This window comes from Rana temporaria, chromosome 2 (assembly GCF_905171775.1).
Source record: "Rana temporaria chromosome 2, aRanTem1.1, whole genome shotgun sequence".
NCBI classification, from domain to species: domain Eukaryota; kingdom Metazoa; phylum Chordata; class Amphibia; order Anura; family Ranidae; genus Rana; species Rana temporaria.
Window position 1 is genome coordinate 451,878,493 of NC_053490.1, and position 15,229 is coordinate 451,893,721.

The following is a 15,229-nucleotide window of genomic DNA, read 5'->3' on the forward strand; positions in this document are numbered from 1 at the left end:
CAGAGGACACGGGCAGTACACACACCACGTAGCTTTAGTGTTAAATGTTTCCGAAGAGAGACACACACACACACACATATACACATATATATAAGGGGTCAGCTCAGTAGCGGGGGGGGGGGGGTGGCCTCCTGAGTGGGTGCACTACACACTGAACTATACAGAGGCAGCCAAGGGTGGTTGGAAAACAAAGGTTATGGTTTATTCTTCCATATTGCTGGAAACAAGTGCAAGCATCCAAACAGCATAAACAAAACAAAAACATAAAATAAACCCTGGCCACTTGAGCCGTCTACCTTCACAACACAGGAACCTACCTATGGAGTCTGGCACAGCCTACTGCTGGGCAGACACTGCTGGTCTTCTAGCAGAAAACAATAGTCTTTTTGATTTTTTTTATCACACAGCAAAAGTATCAACAACCACTTCACCTTCAGAAGTCTTTCTCAGCTCACTGCTCTCCTTAACTCAACAAGCCTCAGGATGCAGCATTCAGTAGTAATCCTCTGGACAATTTATAGAGGCGTTAATTTCCTCATTCTGAACCGCTGAAGCTATCCAACGTCCTTAAACCTTTCTGGCTACCTCTGCAGCCGACACCTGATAGTAATTGGTGAATTTTCTAAACAAGGCAGAAATGTATCTCCTGTCTGACAACACCCCCAGATTTGCCTGGCTTCCTGTCACTAATATATATATACATACATATATAAAAAATAGAAAGGGGCCTCTTGTCCATTGAGTCTTTAAAGACTAGTTACCTCATCCACTGACATCAGGGTAAGAAATGGTCAAAGAGTTCTTTCTCTATGGGGTACTCTTGAGCAAATGTTTTGGAGGTGAAAACACCATCTCCAGGTAATCTGAATCAAGCATACATCACTTCCTGCAAGGTAGGGTACACTAAAAAGAGCATGGGAGGTTTTGGGGGCCACCAACCCAAAACCAGTGACTTTGGGGAAGAGAATTACAGTAGTGTGCACATCTGCTAGGAAGCCCACCATGGTGTGTGTCTGAGACAGTGCTGGACCACGAGATTCTTTGTAGGATTGCCAGACCTTGACAGCTTACTTATCTTCAGTATGTTATTCCAACACCACAGCTCCCACAAAAGTAGAGGGGAAGGAGAGTGCCCACGCTTGCATTCTAGATTTTTCCACTACAATTTTTTAGCCTGATCAAAATTGGTTTGCGGACACAGTTGAGAAGTTGAGAGAGGTCCACAAATCCACAAGCCAACAAAAGGTGACCCTCCCCACGCAGGAAACAGGTGTGGGCAAGCCTTCATGCTGAGGAGAACTTAGACATGGGCCTGCGAGGCCAAGAGCACTTTGTGTCAAACGTGGGGGCCTTGATGGTCTTGGATTCCATGCCCATGGAGCCTGGTGAACAAAAAAAAGGCACTTCTGTGCAGAACCCTTTTCTGGTTTGCCAAAGAAAGGCATCCATCCCTCCCATAAGATTCTTAATGATGTTGACCAGGGTTGCTCCAAAAAGACACTCACCATACAAGAGTAAATAGGCTAAGGCTTCCTTTGAGGTCTAGTCTGCTGACTAACACTAGTCGGAGGACTCACTGGAAAACCAAGGCTTCGACAGAGAGCTTGCATAGCAGTGGGGCCGCATCCAAGGAAGCGTCACACACGTACTTGAGGCCTTGGACTATTTAGCCTGCCAACTCCACCTAGATCAGGGAGACCTATTTATTACCAGACCTGGGTGTAAAAGCTTTGCCCTCTTGGTGAGCTTGTAGCACACAAAAGCGGTGACTAAACTCAAGCAAAGAGCTGAAACCGTAAACATTAATCAGGTGAATGATTTCACCTTCCCGTTTGCAGGAACCTTACCGAAGGGAGCCTCCCTTGCCGGTATCATAGTTGCCTTGTTCAACCTAAAAATGGGGGGGTCAACGACAGGAGAAGTCCATTTCTTCAGAAGGGCATCCTCAAAGGGGTAACGTACCGAGAAACGATTTGGAACCCCAAAACAAATGAGCTAGGTAAGGAAAAATATTAGAACATGATGGTATGTGAGTACCAAAGGGGACAGCCACCCCAGAAGTATGTTCAATTTTAAGGTTTCTTGGAATGCAGTATCGATTGCTGACACTGGTGCCTTTTCTTGCAGGGCAGCGGAGGAATAATCCTTGCTACCATAAGGATTGGGGACTTAATCCTCTGGGTCTACAGAAAATGTGAGGCCCTCTGAGACCAAACCTGTCTCCAGCTTGGAAACTACCCCAAGCCCACCCCAGGACAGGGGAACGCAGATGTCAGGTGCTGGTCATACGTGTCCCCAGTCCAGGATGGGGCTGTCACAGCTGACCCAACACAGGCTGAGGTGCCTACTGAATCTAGATTATGCAGCCTGGCTGTTGAAGATCTTTACAGGAAACATCCTAGGGAAAAGGCTATGGAACCACTGGTACCAGCAGGGAGCTAGGTCTTAATTCCTTACTATAGGCAAAAAAAAAAATAAAAAAAAAATCGAACAGCCTATAGCAGAGAGGAGGTTTCCTACCAGCTAGGACTACTCAGTCATTCCTTTTTGCATCGTGTCCTGTTCCTGAAGATGGTGGTATAACACTACGATCAAGAATAGGAAGAGCAGTGTCTGTCAATGAACATAAGAGAAATATAGTTTTAATAAACATTTGCACAACTCACATGGGACGTATTAATTCAGCACCATCTTAATTTTACAGAACCTGCGCTTCTAGATAATATATGGTTCCAGAGGGCCTTTTACCAAACTTTCAAACCTGCAAGTTAAAAATAACAAAAATGATCTGACCACCTTCGGTGCAAAATCTTAGACAAGGTCTGTCAGTAAATTATTTAACTGCTTGCTGGCCATATACTGTATATATACGGTGGCAAGGCATCTCTCCTGTGCACATACCTAGTACATGATCCTGCACTTCTGTGCCTGGGGCGCGCGTGCGCGTCACCTGGCGACCAACTCTGATCTGCCGGTACTGTGGAATTGATGCCGATCTATGGGCAGAGAGCCAGAAAGGCGATCTGCCTATGTAAATAAGGCAGATTGCCGTTCTGTCAGTAGGGAAGGCATGTAAAGCAGGAATATGAATCAATGCCTTCCTATAGTAAAAGCACCTCCCCAGTGTGAGAAAACACAGGGTTAGGCACACAGTTATTCATTTGATTGCCCATGATGTTAACCCCTTCCCAACCAGTGTCATTAGTATAATGATCACTATATTAGTGTCACTGGTGCCCAAAAAGTGTCAGTGTTCAGTAGCGACTGGTCACATTTTGATCCATGTGTGACCACTGCAGTTGAACACAAGTTAATCTACCAGTCTAGTCCGTTCAACCACCTGGCTAAATAAAATCGGCTGTATTCTGACAGCAGGGGAGTCTGAGCGCTGTCAGAATGCAACGATGTAGGGGGGAGGATACCCCCATCGACACATTCAAGGGTGGATCGGGTCAGTTTATTTTATTTAACCCACTGGCTGAACAAAAAAAAAAAGACCCATTTATGCTTATGGTAGCACCCTCCTAGCGTAGGAAGCTAGGCAAATTTAGCTTTTGGCTCAATCTGTAGACGAGGGAGGAGTGATGGTTTGCTCTGGTCTGTTCAGGGTTTCACAGACTGAAAGTTTGATTGCTGCTGGAAGAAGTTTGACAAATACGGGGCTGGGAGAGTTTAATAGCCAGTCTGAATATTTATCATGCACCAACCTGCAGGAGGAGTGTCCAGAAGGTGGCTGAAGAGGCAAGAAATAGTACGGAGCCGTGAAGAGATTCTTTGCTCATCAGGGAGCAGCATTCCGAAGCCTCTGGAGCTGCTGCCCCTGAGGACTGGGTGGCTGTTCAGTCTCAGTCGTGGGAAAAATGATAAACCTGAAGCAATCATCTGGAGGAGCTGGCTGTGGGACTTCACCTTATGGGATCTGGTCTGGAGAAGGATTGTCTCACTCACTGGGATGTGTCTGGGAGGAACCTGGAAGGTGTGCAGTTGTCCTAGGGACAGTAGTGTATTTAGGTTTTGTGCTGCCCTAGGCCTGACTAAACTTATACATCCCTAATTTAAATATGACCCACCCCTTCCTGTTTAAGACCCGCCCCGAAATTTGAGTGGTTACACTAATCCTGAGGGCCAATGAATCCCCTAAATTTGCATAGATTTCCCCTCACTTCCTTTTTGGCTATGGGGCAGGAAATGAAGGGAAATCTCTGCAATGGGACAGGGATGGTAAAAAATTGACTGGGGCTATAACCCTCCTTTACTCTATCCAAAAATGTGTTGTCTATAATTCTACTTAAAAGCACACATTTCTGATAATTTTATTCCGAGGACTAAGAAGATATGACCATGCCAATGGTGCAGCAGAAAATATATAGCACAGTGAGGAAGGTTTGTGGTCCAGGATGATAGGACGTCAAAATTAGAAGCAGAGCCCCCCCCCCCCCCCACAGTTGCAGAATGCCAGCCACCCACATACTGGAAGCAGTGTGGCAGCTTTATGGGGGCACTAGACTAATTTTTCCTCTCAGCCCAGTCTGCCCCATAAGACCTGCGGTACACTGACAGTGTAGTGCAAGCCGGCGGGGACTCTTTCCGTGATGCCCCCCTACAAAGTGCTGCCCTAGGCCAGGATACAGCGTTGCCTAGGGACTTTCACTTGATTTGAGCTATTGGAGCCAGCATGCATGGACTGATGCTTGTAGAGACAGCAGCCTCTGTACTGTTTGGGGGAGAATCAGTTATCACCAGAAGTCCCTGAGGGGTTAGTGCTACATAAAACATCTTTTTAATTACCAATTATAAATCATTGTATTCTTTTATCTTTTCAGGCTGGATATTTTTTGTCTTCTCTCTGCATAGACACCACATTGCTCATAAGGCCTGCATATCAGCATGAACTGCCCCCTGTGTAAATACTATTTAGGAGTAACTCTTACTTCCGATTTCAGTTCGCAAAACCTACAAAAAAGGTAGAAAATGGTCACAAGGAGGAATGCACCACAAAAGCCCCAAATTATAAGTTAAAGTGGACCTTTCAACCCATTTCCCGAAAATCCACGTCAGCATGCCTTTCTGCTTGCGGATGTGAAATTGCCTCACACTGCTTTAAATTTTTTGCTTTACTTACCTTTTTTTGGGGTTTAGCTGATGAAGCCCCAGCCACATAGATGACCCCTGGGAAGACAACATCCCATTGTGTTCAGGAAAATCTTGTACCTAAAACTATGAGATCTTGCTGTATTGTCATACTGTGTATGCATGATATTTAGCAAGTGAAGAGTATGATGTCATGCACCATACAAAATTACATACATTTTCTGGTAAAAAAAAACAAAACCCCCGCACAGATCACTGGGGAGTGTTTTTTTTTTTTTTAAACTCAACATTGCAACATTTTATCGGTTTATGAATATATAGGTGGTATGAAGACCCAGGAGGGAAAATGAGAGGGCATATGCTCAATGTCAGCTGATGGCATCAGCTCTTCCCATTCCGAAAAGAGAAAAACAGAGCAGCAGGAACCTCTTCGTAAGACGGTTTAAAATGTAATAGCCAAATGCAATAATTTGCTCTTATGTTTTCTTTGCCTGCATATCAAAGTATCCATATCATGTTATTGTCTAAAAGGTTTATAGTGAAGAATATATATATATATATATATATATATATATATATATATATATATATATATACACATACATATACACACACACACATATACATATACACACACAATATATATATATATATATATATATATATATATATATATACACACACACACACACACACACATACATATACACACACAATATATATATATATATATATATATATATATATATATATATATATATATATATATATATATATATATATATATATATACACACACACACACACACACACACACAGGGCTCAAAATTTCAAGTCCTGAGCTACTAGCCAGGCCTCAAGAGTTACTCGCCACCAGTTGCCCCACCTAATTCATACACTGCCCTGCGCCTAATTGCACCCGTAAACACGCCTCATAGATTAAACAAGTGGGTGACTAAAGCGCTAGCCAACAGTGAAAATTAAAGGTGACCAGTGAAAAACAAAATGCTGCTCAAATCTAAAATGTGCTAACAAATAAAGGTCTGAATAAAGAATGATGAGCGCAAACTAAAAATCTAAAAGTGAATATAAAGACAGTCCATAGGGGACTGATAGCAATCAATAAAAGATATGCAGTGAATTCAAAATTAGTGAAATAACCCAAAACTGATAATAAATCCAAAAATAAAAGTCCAAATATATAAATCAAAGTTTGGATAAATCAATCTGGTGTGCCAGTGATAAACAAAACTTCTGCACTTCGGGCATCAATGTGGACAATCTTGATAACTCTTTGCTTAGCCTGGGCTCACAGAGCGCTTACCTCCAGACACTAGGTCATGCGTATCAACGAAATCCTCCCAAAACTGGAACAGAATCCAAACAGTGGGTAACTCGTGTTGCACGGAATCTTCCCAGTGCTGAGATAGAGTCGAGGGGCGTTCTCTGTATCCAATACCAGTATCGGTCCAGGCGCAGCGAAGTAGACTCCACAGGATAGCCACAAGGTGTATCAAGAGCAAATGTAGAAATAAAAAGCTCTCATGGTGAAGTATGCAAGCACTTAAAATTTAATAAAGGTAAAAATGTGCTTACATTGAAAAAACGAATAAAACGCCAAACAGTGGCACTTCCGGTGGACGGTCAAGGTGTCACGTCACTTCCGGTCACGTCTAACCTTATGCATTACATCACGACACGTGACTTCATCAGAGGTGTTTGGCGTTTTATTCGTTTTTTCAATGTAAGCTCATTTTTACCTTTATTAAATTTTAAGTGCTTGCATACTTCACCATGAGAGCTTTTTATTTCTACATTTGCTCTTGATACACCTTGTGGCTATCCTGTGGAGTCGACTTTTCTGCGCCTGGCCTGATAGTTTTGTTTATCACTGGCACACCAGATTGATTTATCCAAACTTTGATTTATATATTTGGACTTTTATTTTTGGATTTATTATCAGTTTTGGGTTATTTCACTCATTTTGAATTCACTGCATATCTTTATTGATTGCTATCAGTCCCCTAGGGACTGTCTTTATATTCACTTTTAGATTTTTAGTTTGCGCTCATCATTCTTTATTCACGCCTCATAGATTATCTCATGGAATGACAATGTTTTATGCAGAATCAAGTTACAAAACTAAATATTACCAACAACAACTTTAACAAAATGGGACAGGGCACTGGGGGCAGACCAGAGGGACAGGGCACTGGGGGCAGACCAGAGGGACAGGGCACTGGGGGCAGACCAGAGGGACAGGGCACTGGGGGCAGACCAGAGGGACAGGGCACTGGGGGCAGACCAGAGGGACAGGGTCTCTTCCCCATTATCTTCCCGTCTCCTCTGCAACTGCCATCCATCCTCTCTCTCCCATTTATCTCATCATCAGGAGCCTGTGTGTGCGGCTCCACGCTTGCATGTCCCCACTTCCCCCTTTTATTCAGGCTGGCAGAGAGGAGAGGCGCTGCAGCACAGCGGGAGGGAGTACAATCCAGCACTGAGATCCACACAACTGCACAGCCATTGACACCATAGCACAGCGCACACTGACAGCGCACAGCACACATTGAGACCAGTCTTGTTCACAGTGCTCAGGCTAAACTGTTGGACACTTACATGGAGCACAAGGAGAAGAAAACTGCACAAACTAGAAGGCTGCCGCTCTCATGTCAGAGCAACTTTCAATGAGCGCTGCACCAGAGTGGTAATTTTTGCAATCCTCCACCTCACTCATTACTTTCTGCTCTCCAGCTACATTGGTCGGGGCCCGGGGGAGGGGGGCAGGCTCAGAGAGGTCATACTGTTGGGTCTCATGGCTTAATGAGAATTGTAAGTAGAGCACCTGTGTACTGCTCTGCCTGTGCGCGGCTCACCAGACTACTTTTCCCGAGCATGCACCTTTCCTCTTCGGCCGCCAATCTCATCAGGACTCTAAGTGTAGGCACAGATTGGAGGGACATTGGTCATGTAGCCCTGTCATCACTCGCCCCCAGCTTAAATCCACTCGCCAAATGCTAGTAGGCGAGTGGAAATTTTGAGGGCTGTATGTATGTATGTATGTATGTATGTATGCGCAAACACACACACACACATAACACTCTATCCTTCCCCTGCTACTATATTGAGGTACATTGCTCCCCAGCCAGCGATATCCGATATTCACAACTAGGTGGCAGTGCAATCTAAGCACATAAAAAGACCACACATAGCCAATAACCACAGCTGGAGAAAGGAGAGCACACCTTGCATAATCTCTTGGTGCGCATGCTCAGAAACGCGTCGCTTTACGGCAGTAAAGTCATTCACTTCACTGGACTCTGCACTCCAGCCTTCTGTGACTGGTCGAATGTTCCCCAAGCCTCGTTTTGGATCCTGTATGAATCCCGGAAGTCGCCTGACAGCATGGAGTAATTAAGCTGAAACACCATCTAAACTGCAGAGATCCACATCTGACTCTACTGGACTCCCCTGCGCTGAACATAAAGATATTTAAGTGAGTGTTTTAATGCATTTTGGCTATTAAATTTTAAACAGTCTTACTAAGAGGCGCCTGTTGCTCTGTTTTTCTCTTTTACATATCTGGAGTGGCTTCAACTACCTGTACAAAGCTGCCCTACCTACACAGACTGTACATCTTCACACAGAGCTATACATGCTCAAAGGACTACCTTATGAACTTACGGTTTGCTTTTTTATATATTATAACCTGCGCCGTCACCTGTTTTTCTTCCCATTCCGAAGCTTAATATTCATTCACAGCTCAAATTCTTTTATTTAATATTTAAAGCACAACTTTACAAACATTTGACAATATAAACAAATGTACATATTTTTAAATGTTTAACATTACATTTTTCTTGCAGTATTAAAAATTCGATGATGTTCTAGTCAAGAAACTCCTTTAACTGTCTCAGAGTGGTGCATTGGTTTACAATGTCTGGTACAGAATGAAAAGCCTGCAGAAAGGATGAAAAAATAGCTGTAAATAACATACTTTGAGAATGCATTTTTATTGGCATGTGACCAAGAGCAACTTAGAAAAATGAGAGCGAAATTGTTACCAAGACAACTTGGCAGCAGAAGAGTTAAGAAGAAAGGGTCACTAAAAGGAATTTTTTGTTTTGCTGAAATGACCGTTTACAGGGTATAGAGAGACATAATAGTTAACTGATTCCTTTTAAAAATGATTAAAAATAGATAACAATCATATAATGTACCTGCAGTTTGGTTTCGTTTTTGCTGTTGTTTCCTGGTTCTCTGATGTACAGAGACAAAGAGCCAATAGAGGGCAGTGATGCTTTGTAAAACGAAACTGGATTGGTGCGGACACAAAATAATCACACCTCCTTGATTAGTCACCACAGTGAGAAATCTCCCAGTACTGTGGTGATCAGGAAACAGACAACCAGGAAGTGTCCAGAACAGAGAGGAATTACAGCAACATCAAAGCAAAAACGAACAAAGAGGACATGAAACCAGGACTGCAGTAAGGTAAAGGAAGCTATTTAGCTAAAAAAAATAATTCCTTTAGTGACCCTTTAACACTTATTTGCATAGCAGAGGACCAAAAACTGGGCTTGGGTTGGACTAACCCTTTTAATGTACATAACCTAAAAGATTTCACAAAATGGTTTTGTAATAATGAAATCTATTCAGTAAAAAATATTACAGTCACAGCCAAGGCTTTCACTGAAAACTATCTTTCAATATTACCTCTCTTATTTTTTCAATAATGTCATCAAGCTTCTTTACTTCTGCCTCTGAGCGAGCGAAATTTTCTTCCAAAATATCCCTCTATAAAATTAATAGAACACATGTGCAAAAATATGTGTAATGGAGAAGAAAAATAAAAATTAGATATCAAATTACAACTGTCAGTAAAATGAAACAAAGACTGATATGGTGCATTAAAGCCCAGTATGTCACACACTAGCATACATTTAAGGCAGCATACTCATTTTACACTCATCCAGCATGTACAAAATAGGACATACCATAACCCATTTTTGTAACAAAACGCAGTACAGTCATCCAAGGGTGAAAAAAAAATCAAGGATTTAAAAAAAAAAAAGAAAAAAAAAAAAAAAAAAAAAAAGCAGATTTTGATTTAAAAATAGATTTGTTTTATCATCAAATTAATTTTAATAAAATGCTTTTGGGAGTAAAAATCCATCTAAAATATGGTTTTCTATTTAGTATACATTAAGAATTTAGTTTATTCAGCATGAAATGGAACTTGGTTATGTAGAATGAGGCTGTATATTTTGCAATAGTTACTCATTTGATGAATTAAAACTCTGCAAGCTGAGATAACATGCACTGCATTGATTTTTTATAATTATATACCATGTTCCACACCAGGAGATTCAAATTATCTGTGGCCCACCCTAGGCTGTAAAAGTAAATGGGTGAATTGGTGCTGCTAAAATGTTAACAACGTGACAACTTGTGTTATTAAAAAAAAATTCATATAATGTGCTGTCTCTTTAAACCATCATCATATATCATGCAAAATGTATTCCGTGTACATAAATAGGGCGGAGCTTTCAGCATCCTGTTTTCAAGTTTCCGGTCTGTGGAACGCAAGGCGTCCCAGATAATTTTGTTCAGTCATGTATTAATCTGTAGCACTAGTGACAGTGCTTTTTTTTTTAAATACATGATAAAGTTTTAATTACAGATTTACACAATGGGATGCCTTCTTTTCTTGTCTATCTATATGTGAGTTTGTATGGAACGATTGTGGCTATCAAGGAGAAAAACGCAGGACAAAGAGCCGACTCCATTGTGAGGCCTTTTACCCCTGCAGAAGTACATTTTTGGTAAGTGTGGACCTGAGGGGGGAGCACATTTGGAGTCACCATATATGCCGAATATAATACATTTTTTCACATCGTCACTTTTTATGAACTCCATTAAATTTAATGATTTTTGTATACATATTTTTTTGTTGATATGTTGGAGCCGATTTTTTTGCTGATTTAGGCACTTTTGAAACTTTGAAAAACTGGACATATTAATTGATCAGCAATAAAAATTCCTTTATCCCATTGTTTTGCAAATCTATGTACACTACAAAACTGTACAATTCAATGGGTTCTGATATCGCCATTTTACTAACCTGACAGCTTATTATTCTAAATAGGAAACCGTAATTTTGTTTAAAAATATTTAAGATTCTAACTACCAGCAAGCACAAGTCCTTACATTTAAAGAGCCCCTGTCATTTCAGATTACACGCACATGAACTTTAATAGCATCCCATAGTGGCGATGGCGAACCTTGGCACCCCAGATGTTTTGGAACTACAATTCCTATGATGCTCACCTAAACTGTATCATGGGAAAAGTAGTTACAAAAAATCTGGGGTGCCAAGGTTTGCCATCACCGGTCTATAGGGTTCAATATTGAGTTGGCCTACTGTCTGCAGCTATAGCAGCTTCAACTCTTCTGGGAAAGGTTTAGGAGTGTGTCTAGGGGAAAGTTTGAACATTCTTCAAGAAGCGCATTTGTGAGGTCAGGCACGGTTGTGGACGAGAAGGCCTGGCTCGCAGTCTACACTCCAATTCATCCCAAAGGTCTTTTGGTAATGTACCCTATGAGCGATCAGGGGGTAAATGTGCTCAACCATGTGATTGTGTGTCAGTGTAGTGCTTTAACTGTCTGATGTTCTGTTCTCTCACGCTGGAACTGAAAAGGGCTCCAGGAGAATAGATGACAATTTCCTGTGTTTTGTAAACACAGGCACATGCCGTTTCCTGATTCGCCAGAACCGATCAGCGGGTCCAGGTCAAAAATCATAGGCCTGGACCGGTTAACTATCGAATCACAGTACCGCCAGGCGCATGCTCGGGAACATGGAGGAAGCACAGATTACACACACACACAATCTCACAAAAGTAGTACACCCCTCAAATTTTTGGAAATATTTTAGTATATCTTTTCATGCGACAACACCGAAGAAATTACACTTTGCTACAATGTATAGGAGCAAAGCAAAAAAAAGGGGTTCTTTTGTATTACTGTAGTAATACAGTGTACTGTTTGACAGCAGACATTATTAGGTCCTTTGCGGATCTCATAAATCAGGGACCTCCATCCCAGTCCTAGTACATCTCTTCTGGTTGATACACCGGCTTCTCGATCTTTGGAATAGTTTCTCCCTAACGGGATGAACACCTGTTCCTTATAAATGTCCATCTCAAACCTGCATCAATTGAATATTCTGATACCCACTTCTTGCTTGACTGGCAACCTCATTGACAGAACCCAGCGTGCTGTTTATATTTCCAATGCTTTAAAGAAAATTGTATCCAATGAAATATTCATCATCCTACTTCATTTATAATACGTAAGTGAATGATTACATGTATATACATCATATATAAAGAAAACTTTTTGGATCTATTTAATAATAATGTTCTAAATGCATGTAATTAACTTTATGTATTTTTATGCTTAGATGAACTAAGTGTCCTTCTTTACACACCCCCGAAGAAGGTTACCGCGAAACACGTCAGGTGTAAAGAAAGTTTTCATGTATTTACCTATATGGTGAACATTTTTGGAACTGTATATTTTAATTCAATACTACATTTTTTTGATAAATATGTATAATTGTGAACAACATTTTTTTTACCTCAATATCCCGTATATTTGGAATTAATACGATCAGTGCCTTAAAAGTCCACCCAGGGGAACCCCTTTTTTCTTTTCTTATATATACTGGATGTGGCACAAGCATATATATTTGCCATTCACCCCCCTTTCTTTCAATGTATAGGAGCGTACAGCTTATATGACAGTGTCAATTTACTGTCCCCTCAAAACACACAGCCATTAATGTCTAAAACAGCTGGCAACGAGTACACCTTTAAGTGAAAAATGTCCAAATTGGGCCCAAAGTAGCCATTTTCCCTCCCCGATGTCATGCGACCCTTTAGTGTTACAATGTGTGATGTGTGAATGGGGAGCAGGTGTGTTAAATTTGGTGTTACAGCGGCTTAACATAACAGGTTCCACTCAGAACAGGCCTCGCCATTGTCGACCAAAGGGGTCCAGTGCACGTGCTCAGCATCATATCCAGAGGTTGTCTTTGGGAAATAGACGTATGAGTGCTGCCAGCACTGCTGCAGAGGTTGAAGGTGTGGGGGTGGGGTCAGCCTGTCAGTGCTGAGACCATACACCACACACTGTACCAAATTGGCCTGTACGGCTGTCGTCCTAAAAGGAAGACTCTTCTAAAGATATCAATTACAGATAGCAAATAGAAAAATGGCGATAGTTATCATGGTCACTGAAAATACCCACGGTTTTCCCAAAGCTGACAACAGTTCTCGTAAAAGTGCAGTAGTCCTCTGTGAAGCAATAGCCACTCTATACAGACCAGTATAATTGCCTACGTAGTTTGTCAGAGGAGGCAGACGTTTATCAGGGTATAACACCACTCTTTCCGCAAGCAGGATAATGTCCACCAGCAGGGTAATACATATTTCTCTTTCTCCGTTATCAGCAGATAGGAATAGTTGACAATAATTGTAGTTTAAATGTCAGTAGCAATTATTAGAGAGTAAGAAGTCTTTATCAGCAGGGATTTATCAGCTAGTGCAGCGGGTTTAGGCAGTAACAGTTTCTGGTCAGCAGCAGCTAGCAATTAATGACTTGCTTGTTATTGACTGCAAAATTAACAGGCATTACCAGCAATAAGCATCAGCAGGTGGCTGCGACTGTAAATAAGGGCTCTCCACCGTTTTAAATCCCTATGGCTGCAATTCCACTCATTTCAATTAAATTTCAGTTTACACACTAAATGCATCATTTAGGTTTAAATTCAGACCTACCGCTTCCACAGTGCTCATTTTAGGGGGCATATCTTGCTGCAGACCGGCTGATCGTATCGGATATATTCATCGGCTGCATCATCCAGGCAGCGTATGTTCGGCAGGACTTCACGCCAAGCCCGGGAGAGTTGGGGGGGGGGGGGCAGGGAGGCGAATGGCCGCTCTAGCTCACACCGAGGGCATCAGCAGCATCCGAGGGAGACGCGATCACCATTGAGGCGAGTGGCATAGCCGGACACACAATCCTCCTGTCCTACGTTCGTGGCATACACTCCTCTCTTCCCCAGCGTAGCATGGCGCGAGCTTCAGGCAGTTGGTCGGAGACAAGGCCCAGGAGGTTAGCACAGGCGTTGCTCCATGTCAGAGGTCCTCCCCAAGTCGGGAAGGTTAATCTCCTCTTCTAAAGATGATGCACAAGAAACCCTGCAAACAGTTTGCTGAAGACAAGCAGACTAGGGACATGGATTACTGGATTCATGTTCTGTGGTCTGATGAGACCAAGATAAACGTATTTGGTTCAGATGGTATCAAGCGTGTGTGGGGGCAACCGAGTAAGGAGTACAAAGACAAGTGTGTCAAGCATGGTGGTGGGAGTGTCATGGTCTGGGGCTGCATGAGTGCTGCCCGCAGTGGGGTGCTACAGTTTATTGAGGAACCATGAATTGCCAACATGTACTGTGACATACTGAAGCAGAGCATGATTTCCTCCCATTGGAGACTGGGCCGCAGGGCAGTATTCCAACATAACGACCCTAAACACACCACCCAGACCACCACTGCCTTGCTAAAGAAGCCAAGGGTAAAGGTGATTGAGTGGTCAAACATGTCTCCAGACATAAACCCTATTGAGCATCTGTGGGGCATTCTCAAATGGAAGGTGGAGGAGCAAAAGGTCACCAACATCCAACAGGTCTTGGATGTCCTCATGGAGGAGTGGAAGAGGACGCAAGTGGCAACCTGGGAAGCTCTGGTGAACTCCATACTCAAGAGGGTTAAGGCAGTGCTGAAAAATAATGGTGGTCATACAAAATTGACACTTTGGGCCCAATTTGGTAATTTTCACTTAAGGGTGTACTCACTTTTGTGGCTAGTGGTTTAGACATTAATAGCTGTGTGTTGAGTTATTTTAAGGGGACAGCAAATTGACCGTTATACAAGCTGTACACTCACTGCTTTACATTCTAGCAAAGTGTCATTTCTTCAGTGGTGTCACATGAAAAGATATAATAAAATATTTACAAAAATGTGAGGGGTGTACTCACTTTTGTGAGATACTGTATGTGTGAGTGAGATAG

General features: G+C 42.2%; 1 protein-coding gene across 1 annotated transcript in view; it reads right to left on the reverse strand.

The window, feature by feature from the left end:
* Nucleotides 1–8,845: 8,845 nt before the first annotated feature.
* The window catches only part of SPAG5 (sperm associated antigen 5), an 81,361-nt gene continuing 74,977 nt past the window's right edge, over nucleotides 8,846–15,229 (reverse strand). Inside the window, exons 25-26 of the mRNA XM_040338510.1 lie at nucleotides 9,808–9,888; nucleotides 8,846–9,050 (exon numbers count right to left, since the gene is read on the reverse strand). Coding sequence (XP_040194444.1) covers nucleotides 8,979–9,050; nucleotides 9,808–9,888 — 153 coding nt within the window. The 3' untranslated portion in view covers nucleotides 8,846–8,978. The remainder of the gene's footprint in view (nucleotides 9,051–9,807; nucleotides 9,889–15,229) is intronic.